Below are 13,449 nucleotides of genomic sequence, written 5' to 3'. Positions count from 1 at the left end.
AAGAGCATGGTTAAGAAAATATAGAGAAAGAGGTTAGGGATAGTGCTAGAAAAATAAAACTCAGTTTTGTCCTTAACTGAAGGTGATCTTTATTTCTTGGTAATTTCTCTACAGAACCTTTCTTTCCTGTTGTCCAGAATTAGCAAAATAAATATTAATAAGAGGTCAGCATGCCAGCTGACACTGTTGAATAAAGCAGTAGAAATGGAAGTTCATACATGCTCTTCTCAATCAGAAAGTCTTAAAAGTTAAAGGAGGAGGGTGACTCAGAGCAAATAGTCAATGGAGATTATTCTTATTTGATGTTTCTCTAATAAACAGAAGTCATTTCACCTAGTGCTTAAACCAAGAGCTCCAAGTAGGCATTCCTACTACAGAGTTAAAGGACAATGACTACCGATAGGCAATACAAAGTTTGCATGACGTCCTACTAAGAGATGTCTAGCCAGTTTCTCAAGTTAATCCTCCCCTACCACTTTAAGGGTATATTAGTTTAACTGGATCCAAGTTCCCTTAATTAAGCTTCTAAGCAACACTGCAGTGTATTTTAATGATGTAGAACAGTGCTATCTAATACAAATATAATGTAAGCCATATATGTAATCTTAAATGTTCTAGTAGCCACATAGAAAAAATAGGTAAAATTAATTTTAAAATAATGTTTAATCCAATATATCAAAAATTATTTCAATATAAAATCCATATTAAACAACTGAGATATTTATTTTACATTCTCTTTTTGTACTGAGTCTTTGAAAGTCTGAGTATTTAACACTTACAGGACATCCCAATTCAGACTAGCCATAGTTATATATGGGTAGTGGTTACCATATTGGACAGTGCAGATCTAAAGGATTTTCTGATGTAAACAATTAAGATCTTGACACTTTCGTACCTAAATAGATTTCACAATGCTGTAAAGACTGGATCATATTTCTGAAATGTACCTAAAAAGCATTTCCTTGATTAACTCATCATAAAGGTGGGAGTAATCACAGTTATTTTTGTAAGTAGAGTAAAGTAATTTAGTTGCAAGAAAAAAATTATGTAGTTATTACTTTTCAGTCATAAATTACCTGTCCCAGCTTCCATAAGTTTAAAAATAACCTTTGGATTAAAGGGGAACTATTACTATATTTGATACTTGCATTTATTAAGAAAGCCATGTCCCAAATACTACACAAAGGCTGGCAAAATATATATATTGGATAAGGAGGAGATAAGAAAAGGAAGAAATGGAAAACAATTATTTATATAAATGTAAATTTTAGAAGATTTTGATAGAATATATAAGCAATAAAGGCAATGTACTTTGTTAAACAGTGATGGGGTAAGGGTAGAGTAGAAGATTAATCAGTCCTGGTTCCAATTAAGAAACTAAAGGGGATTAGAAAAGTCGAAACTTGAAATATTATTTCCCTTGGTTAGCTTAGGCTTAAGCCAGTCAATCCTCTCTCCCCTTTTGTGGAGGAGGCCGCGTCACTACATGAGGCTCGTATGCTGTAGCTGAGGTGAATGCAGTTGTCTTAGCCACACTGGACTTGCTTAACCACATACAATCCCCGTTCTAATCTCCCGCTTAAATTGCAGGCGCTTATTTTTTTTCCAATTCAGAAAAGGAAAGAGGAGGTGGAGAGGCAGGCAAATTTCATCCCCTTTTCCACCTCTGTTCTCACATTAAAAAAAATGTCAAAGGAAGCTTTCTATAATCTTATGCCTCAGGCCTTAATGCTTATGTCTGATAAATATTACAATTATTCTATATTAAAGAAGTTAGGTACCCCAATATTTAAATTAGCCAGTCGTGGGCCAAAGTACCTTATAGAATTCCTTTCCAGACCTGAATTTTATGACATCTGGCCAAAAAATGGAACTGACAAAAGTATACTTTCAAGTCTTTAAACCATGTAGGCTATTTTATTGAGCAAAACATTAACCTTCGATTTGGGGATCTGCTTTATACATTATTTCATCATCACACACTGGGGAAACCACAGGGTACAAGGCACTGTACTAGCTAGACATGATGGGATTTATGGGGTTCAAATTATTCTCAAACTCTTAAGACCTCTAGGTCCATTGCCAATCCCCTTACCTACATCTGTCACAAATACAATCCTTACTAAAAAAAAAAAATCACTTGGAATATACTGTCAGTTGGTGGTCAATGTTTGAGTGCTAATCTCTCCAGTATCCTTAAAAATCTAGCTGAGATAAAGCTGCTAAGGTGGTGAGCAGCTTGAGGCAGTGGCTATGTCCAGCATGGAGGCAAAATGGAAATGTCATTTTAATTTTTGCATTGGTGGTTTTACAGTTTTGGTGGTAAATAACATCTGTACCCTACACCAGGCTCAGTAACAGTACTTGGCATGACCAACCTTAGTCATCACTTTGGTAAGTGCTTTGGCACGGGCCACTGTTGCTAACCACCATCCTGGTGCAGGTCGTTCACATCTGCTCTCCTATGGATGGAAAAAAGGAAGTGTCTAGCGTCCATTCATTGGCCACATCACCTCCAATCCTATCCTTTACTCTCACGCCTTTCAAATCAGGCCCAGGAGAAAATGATTTCACTTTTGGAAAGAAAGTTAATCAGACAAAGCTACAGTACACTCTTGGCACAGCAAGACCTGGTGGGATGCGGAACATCCTTGGAGTGACAGTTGAAGGAACTAACCAATAGCACACTGCTGAAGAGGATGATTAGGAAATGTTCTGGCAAACACTGACTAACAGACAGACACAGTAGCACAGTGGACAGAGCAAAGGTCTTGAGTTCTGGAAAATGAAGTACTTAGCCTTACTTTAGCTAGAAAGACAATGTATGTGAAAGTGTTTTGTAAACTGTGAAAGGAAATGGATTTTCACCAGTCATTAGCTTGGAAATGTTTGGGGCAATTCTTTGGGCCTTGCTTTCCCCAATGATAAATCTGATAACATATTACTCAAATAATGATAAAATAACCTGAGCTCTTTGGAAGAAAGATGCAGTATGTGAATAAAAAAGATTTATCTTATTAACAAGAGTAAGTTTCCCTCTACCTAGAATGAATGGTCATTTCTCCATTTGTCAATTCAATACCTCTTAAACTTCAAGGATCAGCACAAATGCTACCTTCCCTGTGAAAGTCCCTGATTTATCCCAACAGAATGAACTGCTCCTTCTCCTGGGTGCTCACAGTTCAACACAGACCTTATTTTGTCATTACTTCCTTCTATTCTAGAACAGATTACAGCCATATCCCACAGTAATAAGAAGTAATCATTTCCAAAGATACGGACTACCACATTCACCTCTGAATCTCCCTCATCTTCCTAGCACAGTGCCTTGCACAGAGCAGCTGCTTAATAAATGTTCCCTGAATTTACTGAATTTAGTCTACTTTGGCTTTATGGCATCTTTTTAACCTCAAAAAACCAAACCAAAAACGACAGTGAAAAGAGAGAAGAAACTTAAGACAAACACATAAGACACATAAAGAATGGCTTCATTCTTTGCATTCCTGCTTTGGAATGCCCACTGCTGATCTCCATACAGTTTTGTCACTGATTGTTATTAGTGAGAGCAAATGTTAGAAAGCACATAAAGGCAGACAATGTAAAAATCCCACCACAAGTCATGAAAAAAGTCTGTGATTTAGGACTATTCTCAAAGTTGCCTTAGCTTCAACTTTAATGGCAAAATTCATACCATCAAAGCCAACACAAGACATATTTGCTCTGCTTTATACATGTGAAAATCAGTATCACCTTCAGATTGAGCTGGGCATCTGCTGGGTGTTTACTCATCTAGGGCAAATGGGCCAGTTGGATAGCATCTGTGTTATCTTTTAAGAACTCATATTATTGAAATGAAATTTATTCAACCTAACTAGTTCACTGTCTTCACACTAATATGCTCTACTCAGGTCCTTGTTAACATTTCCCCCTCCAGCTTCTACCAGATGGACTCTTGGTTCTCATCCCAACTGCTGTACTTACAGCACTGTTTCATTAGCTACCTCAGATCCTTTTGGAAGTACAAATCTTACTTTTATATACTCATTCAGAACCTTTTACCCTGCCTCCTATAGGTTTGTCCTATCAGCATCTTCTCTTTTATTGTAAATTCATTCAGGGAAGGAACATGTATATTCTATTCAAAGGTATGGAGAATGTCATATGCAAACAGATAACAATGTCTTTTGAAGACTGTGAGCATAGTGAGCTGTAAATTCTAACCTTCTTGGGAAAATGATGGAAATTTAAAAGGACTAACTGGAAGTCAACTAAATTCTAGTCATATTAGCTTTGTAGATGATGAAGCTACTTACTTCTATGTAACTTCCACCACATTACCAGCATCATGTGAAAACTCAGACTCTGCAAAGGGTCTAAATACCCTAACTTGTCACACTCCCCATGTCAGCCTCTTCTTATTTTTGAACACTTCTACTCTAAGCCTCCTGCTGTGCTCTTAGCCTCTGCTTGTTTCTTTATTACACCTTTCCCTTTAATGGTTGGCTTTCTGGCTTTCCCATTCTAGTTGCTACTCCTCTTGATTGAGGGATACTAGCCTTTGCATAGCTGTTGTGAAAAAGGAGATGACCAGAAGAAATTCACCTTCCGGTGGCAGCTGCCACCAACACACAGAAGCACTCACTCAAGATGGCTTAAAGGAGACAGTGACTCAATGTACGACTAGAAAATTGAGCAATTCAGGCAAGTATGAAAGGAATTAATACTTTCTAATAACTCCTCCAAGATGACTAGTTGCTTATTAGTATATATTTAATTATTTTCAAAACTGGCTATCTGGGGAGGGGAAGGAGGTGTGAAGCAAGAAGGGAAGGGGAGATTGTTTTTAGAATCCCTAATTAATACAAGTGCCTGCTTTCAGAAAATCCTTCATTTGAGCTATTCCTTTTCACTTTTTCCTATTGGGTGTGTGACATTTTAGAATTCTTGGTTTTAGCAGCAATCCAAAAAGAAAGAACTGCAAACTTGCACATCAAAAATGGGGGAAAAAAAAAGCATCATGATTTGGAACAAAAACCAAAACAGACTAAAACAAAAAATACAAGCAGCAGCAAAATCATTGAACCTAATTCACAGCATCTTTTTGAAGACAGGGAGGTTAGTTGGTTAAATATCACAATGACCTAGTAGTTACTATCCTAGCTTTGAGAGTTTAAATGTTTAAGAATGCACATCCATAAGCGGCACATGTAGAAGAACCATGGTAGCCAAGAGAGATCTGAACTACTGCTGCCTGGGCCATCCTGTTCCAATCAACATGGATTTCCAGAGTTGCTGTTCTATGGTAACTCTCAGTGAGAGAGACAAAGAAATAGAACATTTTTAGAAACCAAGCAAAAAATGGATGGGAATACAATACCTGGAAAGTTTATCAAGCATGTTGACAAGTTTCATGGCTTCATATTCTTTTTGTTCTTCTGTCATTTCATCTATGGGGTTTGGCATTGGTTCCTCTAAATGACCAGTGATAAGATTAATGCTACAAAAAGAAAAAAAAGTTATGCTGTATGTTTTCAAATTATGCTCTTTCTATACTTTTCTGGTCCAAGTTGTAAGTTATAATAAGAAAGAGTATAATAGCCAAAAAATTGGCAATAGCAATTTTATGATATAGAACTGCTATAGGAATTTTTTTTAATTGACTTTTCCTGCTAATTTGCTTTGGGAAATGGGTGATAGCAAACTTGCCAACTTTTTTTTAAAGGCATGGCTGCTTTTTAAAAATATGAAATTTGATTGGTGCCGTTAGGATAAATATCCTTGGATGCACAGCTTCTTCATTAATTCTATAAGGGACAAATGATTTCAGAGAAGGAGAAATCTATTCTGTGATACAGCATAAAACAAATATGTCAAAAAATTGGAAAAATGATGACAGAGAGGCTGGAATCTGAAAATGAAAGCATGCCCATTTATAATCTCAGGAAATTAGTCCATTAGTGAGACCACAGAAGGCAATGAGTGTTTAAATAATAAAAGATAAAGCAAAAGAACAATTTTAATTAGATTTGATCTGACCTAGATTAAAAAAAGGAATGAAATCTAGCCTACCAAAAGACAGGTATACCATCTAGCTTTCTGGAGATAGATTTAATAAAGTACTTAAGATGAATACGTTCCATAAACTTTGTATGAAGTTCTAATACCAAACAAAACTATCCTCTTAATTAAAAGCCACATTATTATTATTTTTTTTGACGAGGTGAAATAAAAGATAATTCTTTCAACGGCTGCCAAATATTTATAGCTTAAGCATCTTTCTGGAGAAGCAGACAAGAGGTTACAGCATTTTGTACCAGCCACGTACACACAGTATGTTTTTAATGATCAAATGAAATATCCCTGCAAAAGGCAAATCGCTGATAAGTTACTTTCTAGGGTCTACAAACACAAATGGTTTCAGGGGCCAGGCCTTAAGGATATGCAAAATTGGTCAAGTATAAATAACATGGAGTATTGGGGACTAGGGTAAAATGGAGAACAGTGCTAGTCTAAACAGGGAAAAAAAAATCATGCAGGCCAAAACCAAGACACCACGATTAATTACATCATCTGGTGGCTAGTTTGCCAGCCCTGCTTTAGACTTTTACTTGGGCAAGTTAACTTTCTTTACAGAGCAGGGCTTTTCTCACTTGGAGCAAGGGCTAGGTACTATAATCTGTTACAAAAAAATATTTATTTTTCTACATTCCTCAGAGGCTGCCTGACATACAGATTCTTACAGAAGGACTCAATGCTCACCATCCTTAAAAACCGGATCTAAAACATCTGTTTCGCCATTCTTTCATAAGACCTATGTTTATAGCCATGGTTAAAAAACTTTTTCCTTCGAAGTAGTGGAACCCCTCACCCTTTTTATTTTAACAAATGAAATCTACATAGAAAGCTGATTTATGAAATAGATGAAAGTGGAACTGCTCAGGCAGAAGAGGGGATAGGGATGGCCAAGGAGAGTGCAGGCCTAGAATCCCTTCTATTTGTCTGCACTCACTTGCTTCCTCTTAAGGCAGCCCCTAAGGCACTTTCAGGAACTCTGGGGAAACAGTCTGAAAACCCATAGGCTTCTCAGTGATTCTTAGCCTTGGCTATACATTGGAATCACTTGAGAAACTTGAAAGACAGGCCTCACCTGAAACCAACTAAATCTGTTTTGGTTTTTTTCCAGGTGATTGTGATGCACCTTGAGGTTAAGAACCACTGGGATAGAGTGCCTACTTGAGACATTCATTGTGTGCTACTAGTCTCTCCCTTTTTTCATGTGCTCATAAAAGAAAAGAAAAAGGCGTCTAGTTGGTGGCCATTAACAAAAATGCCAAACGGGGTCATCACCAAAAGTCAAGAACAAAGAGGTCCCAGACGAGGCTTCTGAGAACTATGGAGTTTTTAAGAAGTATCCAGATGCCACAGTGAAAATGTAATTCCACCACCCATCTATTATTTGCTTAGGTGTATAACAACAGGACATATTTTCACTGGTTTCTCTTCTGCTGCCTGCTAAATTAGAAAAAAAATATAGTCTTATAAATAAGTAAGTAAAGGTACTTATTATAGGCACATACCACTTACCAAGCAGACAAAGGCAATAAGGCCTTAGAAGAAAGCATAAGGGAAGGTAGATGTATTAACTATTTAGACCATGCTCATCTGTCTCTTGAGAGAAGCTTCTCTCCTCAAGCTCAATGGAAGGGTGACTTAAATCAGATCCACACACTGTTTTAGAATATAATGAAATTAGCACAACCCATCATGTGCCTCAGGGAAAAAATTGGTCAGGAGGACACACTGGTCAGCTCTGTGGTATTGTGGACACCACAGCACACAAAGTCAGGACATGCATTCCTGGATCAGGGCATATTTGATTCTTTTCTTGGTTCTTTTAAGGGCTTAGTGGAAATGATGTCTGTTTTCCATAAGCTGACCTCAAGTCCACTGCTGCTAAAATGATTTAATGTCTTGCTGTGAAATTAGCTACTAAAGTCACAAAATCCTTTGCTCACTGAGCATGAAAGCAGCAGCCAGAAATTCACTCTTACAGAGTAAGAACTTACCATCCTTTACCCATGTAGTAAAACATTCCAACCCCCCAAAATCACTCCAGGGATTGAGGTTTCATCTTTTTTCCTTGAAAAAACACCCCCTACCCCTACCCCCACCCCAGTACTCAGAAGAACGTAAACAAAGCCACAGCAAACACAAGTTGCTGAACCATGCTACTCTCCTATGGGAAAAATGCCAGTGTTCTGGGGGCAGGAGGCAGACTTGGACACTGTCTCCCCTCCAGCTCCCCACTTCAAACCAATCTCATGTAGCTTCTACCCAGAGGAAGAGAAAACAAATAGTCACCACCACAGCAACAGAGTGAGGTTTCATAAAAAACTACTTTTGAAAAAAAAAAAAAAAAAAAAAAACTACTTTTGAAAAAAAAAAAAAGACTATTTTTGGTTGAACAAACACTTGCCACCTTTATAACCTTGAACAGTATAGTCTGAGATTTAACTTTCCAGGTTTCAGGATCTTAACACTGAAATTCTGGGATTGGTTTTTTGTTCCAAGACTCTGAGTCCTAAGATACTTTAAGTATACTAACTGTTAACTGTGGTGGATATTTTATTGGATAATTTTATACTTATCATAATTTTTCCCACCCTGTCTCTGCTCCCCTCCCCATCTTCTCAGCACTCCAATCCTGTTTTATGTCTTCCAATTAGGTGACAAGTATCCAAACTCTTATGTGTGATATGTCACCAAGACTTTTGTATTATATAAGGTCATTATATGACAGCAGCTGGAGACAAAAGGATTAAGACTTGCTCTTCAAAATGCTGCTACATTTGGCCAACATCAACAGTACTACTAGTTCACTGAAGAAAAAAAGCTATTAAATGTTCCCTGAGCTATATGAAAGTTAACATCTATCACTAAAAAATGTGGATTAAATTTTGCTCAAAGCACCCTGGTTAACGAAGAGGCTATAAAGTCAAGTCCCTACAGAGGCTAAGGCAGATAAGATGAACGAAAAAGATACATTATCAGGGGATTGGTTCAAGATGGTCGAGTAGAAGGACGTGCTCTCACTCCCTCTTGTGAGAGCATGGGAAGCACAACTAACTGCTGAACAATCATAGACAGGAAGCCCCTGGAACTCACCAGAAAAGATACCCCACATCCAAAGACAAAGGAGAAGCCACAATGAGACGGTAGGAGGGATGCAATCACAATAAAATCAAATCCCATAACGGCTGGGTGGGTGACTCACAAACTGGAGAACACTTAATACCAGAGAAGTCCACCCACTGGAGTGAAGGTTCTGAGCCCCACGTCAGGCTTCCCAGCCTGGGGGTCCGGCAACAGGAGGAGGAATTCCTAGAGAATCAGACTCTGAAGGCTAGTGGGATTTGATTGCAGGGCTTCAACAGGACTGGGGGAAACAGAGACTCCACTCTTGGAGGGCACACACAAAGTAGTGTGCGCATTGGGACCCAGGAGAAGGAGCAGTGACCCCATAGGAGACTGAACCAGACCTACCTGCTAGTGTTGGAGGGTCTCCTGCAGAGGCGGGGGTGGCTGTGTCTCATTGTGAGGACAAGGACACTGGTAGCAGAAGTTCTGGGAAGTACTCCTTGGCGTGAGCCCTCCCACAGTCTGCCATTAGCCCCACCAGAGAGCCCAGCTAGACTCCAGTGTTGGGTCATGTCAGGCAAAACAACCAACAGGGAGGGAACCCAGCCCCACCCATCAGCAGTCAAGTGGATTAAAGTTTTGCTGAGCTCTGCCCACCAGAGCAACATCCAGCTCTACCCACTACCAGTCCCTCCCATAAGGAAACCTGCACAAGCCTCTTAGAATAGCCTCATCCACCAGAGGGCAGACAGAAGCAAGAAGAACTACAATCCTGCAGCCTGTGGAACAAAAACCACATTCACAGAAAGACAAGATAAAAAGGCAGAGGGCTAAGTACCAGATGAAGGAACAAGATAAAACCCCAGAAAAACAACTAAATGAAGTGTAAATAGGCAACCTTCCAGAAAAAGAATTCAGAATAATGATAGTGAAGATAATCCAGGACCTCGGAAAAACAATGGAGGCAAAGATCGAGAAGATACAAGAAATGTTTAACAAAGACCTAGAAGAATTAAAGAACAAACAAACAGAGATGAACAATACAGTAACTGAAATGAAAACTACACTAGAAGGAATCAATGGCACAATAACTGAGGCGGAAGAATGGATAAATGAGCTGGAAGAAAGAATGGTGGAATTCAATGTTGCGGAACAGAATAAAGAAAAAAGAATGAAAAGAAATGAAGACAGCCCAAGAGACCTCTGGGACAACATTAAACGTAACAACATTTGCATTATAGGGGTCCCAGAAGGAGAAAAGACAGAGAAAGGACCCGAGAAAATATTTGAACAGATTATAGTCAAAAACTTCCCTAACATGGGAAAGGAAATAGCCACCCAAGTCCAGGAAGCCCAGAGAGCCCCAGGCAGAATAAACCCAAGGAGAAACACACCGAGACACATAGTAATCAAATTGGCAAAAATTAAAGACAAAGAAAAATTCTTGAAAGAAGCAAGGGAAAAACGACAAATAACATACAAGGGAACTCCCATAAGGATAACAGCTGATTTCTCAGCAGAAACTCTACAAGCCAGAAGGGAGTGGCATGACATATTTAAAGTGATGAAAGGGAAGAAATTACACCCAAGATTACTCTACCAAGCAAGGATCTCATTCAGATTTGATGGTGAAGTCAACAGATTTTCACACAAGCAAAAGCTAAGAGAATTCAGCACCACCAAACCAGCTCTACAACAAACGCTAAAGGAACTTCTCTAAGTGGGAAACACAAGAGAAGAAAAGGACCTACAAAAACAAACCCAAAACAATTAAGAAAATGGTAACAGGAACATACATATTGATAATTACCTTAAATGTGAATGAATTAAATGCTCCAACCAAAAGACACAGGCTTGCTGAACGGATACAAAAACAAGACCCATATATATGCTGTCTACAAGAGACCCACTTCAGACCTAGGGACACATACAGACTGAAAGTGAGGGGATGGAAAAAGATATTCCATGCAAATGGAAATCAAAAGAAAGCTGGAGTAGCAATACTCATGTCAGATAAAATAAACTTTAAAATAAAGAATGTTACAAGAGACAAGAAAAAGGACACTACATAATGATCAAAGGATCAATCCAAGAACAAGATATAACAATTATAAATATATATGCACCCAACATAGGAGCACCTCAATACATAAGGCAACTGCTAACAGCTATAAAAGAGGAAATCGACAGTAACACAATAATAGTGGGGTACTTTGACACCTCACTAACACCAATGGACAGATCATCCAAACAGAACATAAATAAGGAAACAGAAGCTTTAAATGACACAATAGACCAGATAGATTTAATTGACATTTATACGACATTCCATCCAAAAACAGCAGATTACACTTTCTTCTCAAGTGCTCATGGGACATTCTCCAGGCTAGATCACATCTTGCGTCACAAATCAAGCCTCAGTAAACTTAAGAAAACTGAAATCATATCAAGCATCTTTTCTGACCACAACGCTATGAGATTAGACATCAATTACAGGGGAAAAAACGTAAAAAACACAAACACATGGAGGCTAAACAATACGTTACTAAATAACCAAGAGATCACTGAAGAAATCAAAGAGGAAATCAGAAAATACCTAGAGACAAATGACAATGAAAACACGACGATCCAAAACCTATGGGACTCAACAAAAGCAGTTCTAAGAGGGAAGTTTATAGCAATACAATCCTACCTCAAGAAACAACAAACATCTCAAATAAACAATCTAATCTTACACATAAAAGAACTAGAGAAAAAAGAAAAAACAAAACCCAAAGTTAGTAGAAGGAAGGCAATCATAAAGATCAGAGCAGAAATAAATGAAACAAAGAAAACAATAGCAAAGATCCATAAAACTTAAAAGCTGGTTCTTTGAGAAGATAAACAAAATTGATAAACCATTAGCCAGACTCATCAAGAAAAAGAGGGAGAGGACTCAAATCAATATAATTAGAGTGCTTCCCTGGTGGCGCAGTGGTTGAGAGTCCGCCTGCTGATGCAGGGGACACAGGTTCGTGCCCTGGTCTGGGAAGATCCCACATGCCGTGGAGCGGCTGGGCCCGTGAGCCATGGCCGCTGAGCCTGCGCATCCGGAGCCTGTGCTCTGCAACGGGAGAGGCCACAACAGTGAGAAGCCCGCGTACCGCAAAAAACAAAACAAACAAACAAAACTATATATGTATAATTAGAAATGAAAAAGGAGAAGTTACAACAGACACTGCAGAAATACAAATCACCCTAAGAGACTACTACAACCAACTCTATGCCAGTAAAATGGACGACCTGGAAGAAATGGACAAATTCTTAGAAAGGTATAACCTTCTAAGACTGAACCAGAAAGAAATACGAAATATGAACAGACCAATCACAAGTAATGAAATTGAAACTGTGATTAAAAATCTTCCAACAAACAAAAGTCCAGGAACACATGGCTTCACAGGTGAATTCTATCAAACATTTAGAGAATAGCTAACACCTATCCTTCTCAAACTCTTCCAAACAATGGCAGAGGAAGGAACACTCCCAAACTCATTCTATGAGGCCACCATCACCCTGATACCGAAACCAGACAAAGATACTACAAAAAAAGAAAATTACAGGCCAATATCACTGATGAATATAGATGCAGAAATCCTCAACAAAATACTAGCAAACAGAATGCAACAGCACATTAAAAGGACCATACACCATGATCAAGTGGGATTTATCCTAGGGATGCAAGGATTCTTCAATATATGCAAAACAATCGATGTGATATACCATATTAACAAACTGAAGAATAAAAACCATATGATCATCTCAATAAATGCAGACAAAGCTTTTGACAAAATTCAACACCGATTTATGATAAAAACTCTCCAGAAACTGGGCACAGAGGGAACCTACCACAACATAATAAAGGTCATATACAATAAACCCACAGCAAACATCATTCTCAATGGTGAAAGCCTGAAAGCATTTCCTCTAAGATCAGGAACAAGACAAGGATGTCCACTCTCACCACTATTATTATATATAGTCCTAGCCATGGCAATCAGAGTAGAAAAAGAAATGAATAAAAATTGGAAAAGAAGACGTAAAACCGTCACTGTTTGCAGATGACATGATACTATACATGGAGAATCCTAAAGATACCAGCAGAAAACTACTAGAGCTAATCAATGAATTTGGTAAAGTAACATGATACAAATTAATACACAGAAATCTCTTGCATTCCTATGCAGTAGTGATGAAAAATCTGAAAGGGAAATTAAGAAAACACTCCCATTTACCACTACAACAAAAAGAATAAAATACCTAGGAATAAACCTA

General features: G+C 38.3%; 1 protein-coding gene across 4 annotated transcripts in view; it reads right to left on the bottom strand.

Annotated features, from left to right (window-relative positions):
* Positions 1-13,449, bottom strand: part of RIC8B (RIC8 guanine nucleotide exchange factor B) — a 118,002-nt gene that overhangs the window by 9,585 nt on the left and 94,968 nt on the right. For 2 of the 4 annotated variants that reach the window (XR_014326619.1, XM_082850843.1), the window contains exons 9-10: positions 5,378-5,497; positions 2,379-2,462 (exon numbers count right to left, since the gene is read on the bottom strand). The exons of 1 other annotated variant lie outside the window; for it this stretch is intronic. Coding sequence is in view for 2 of the 3 variants with exons in the window: in XM_082850843.1 (XP_082706969.1) it covers positions 2,423-2,462; positions 5,378-5,497 (160 nt within the window). In the remaining variant the exon portion in view is untranslated. The remainder of the gene's footprint in view (positions 1-2,378; positions 2,463-5,377; positions 5,498-13,449) is intronic. One more of the 4 variants, XM_082850842.1, reaches the window with a different exon arrangement.

The sequence above is a fragment of the Leucopleurus acutus genome (assembly GCF_964270905.1).
Source record: "Leucopleurus acutus genome assembly, chromosome: 11".
Classification (NCBI taxonomy): domain Eukaryota; kingdom Metazoa; phylum Chordata; class Mammalia; order Artiodactyla; family Delphinidae; genus Leucopleurus; species Leucopleurus acutus.
The sequence above is the reverse complement of the archived record's forward strand: the minus strand, read 5'-3'. Positions and strand labels throughout refer to the sequence as shown.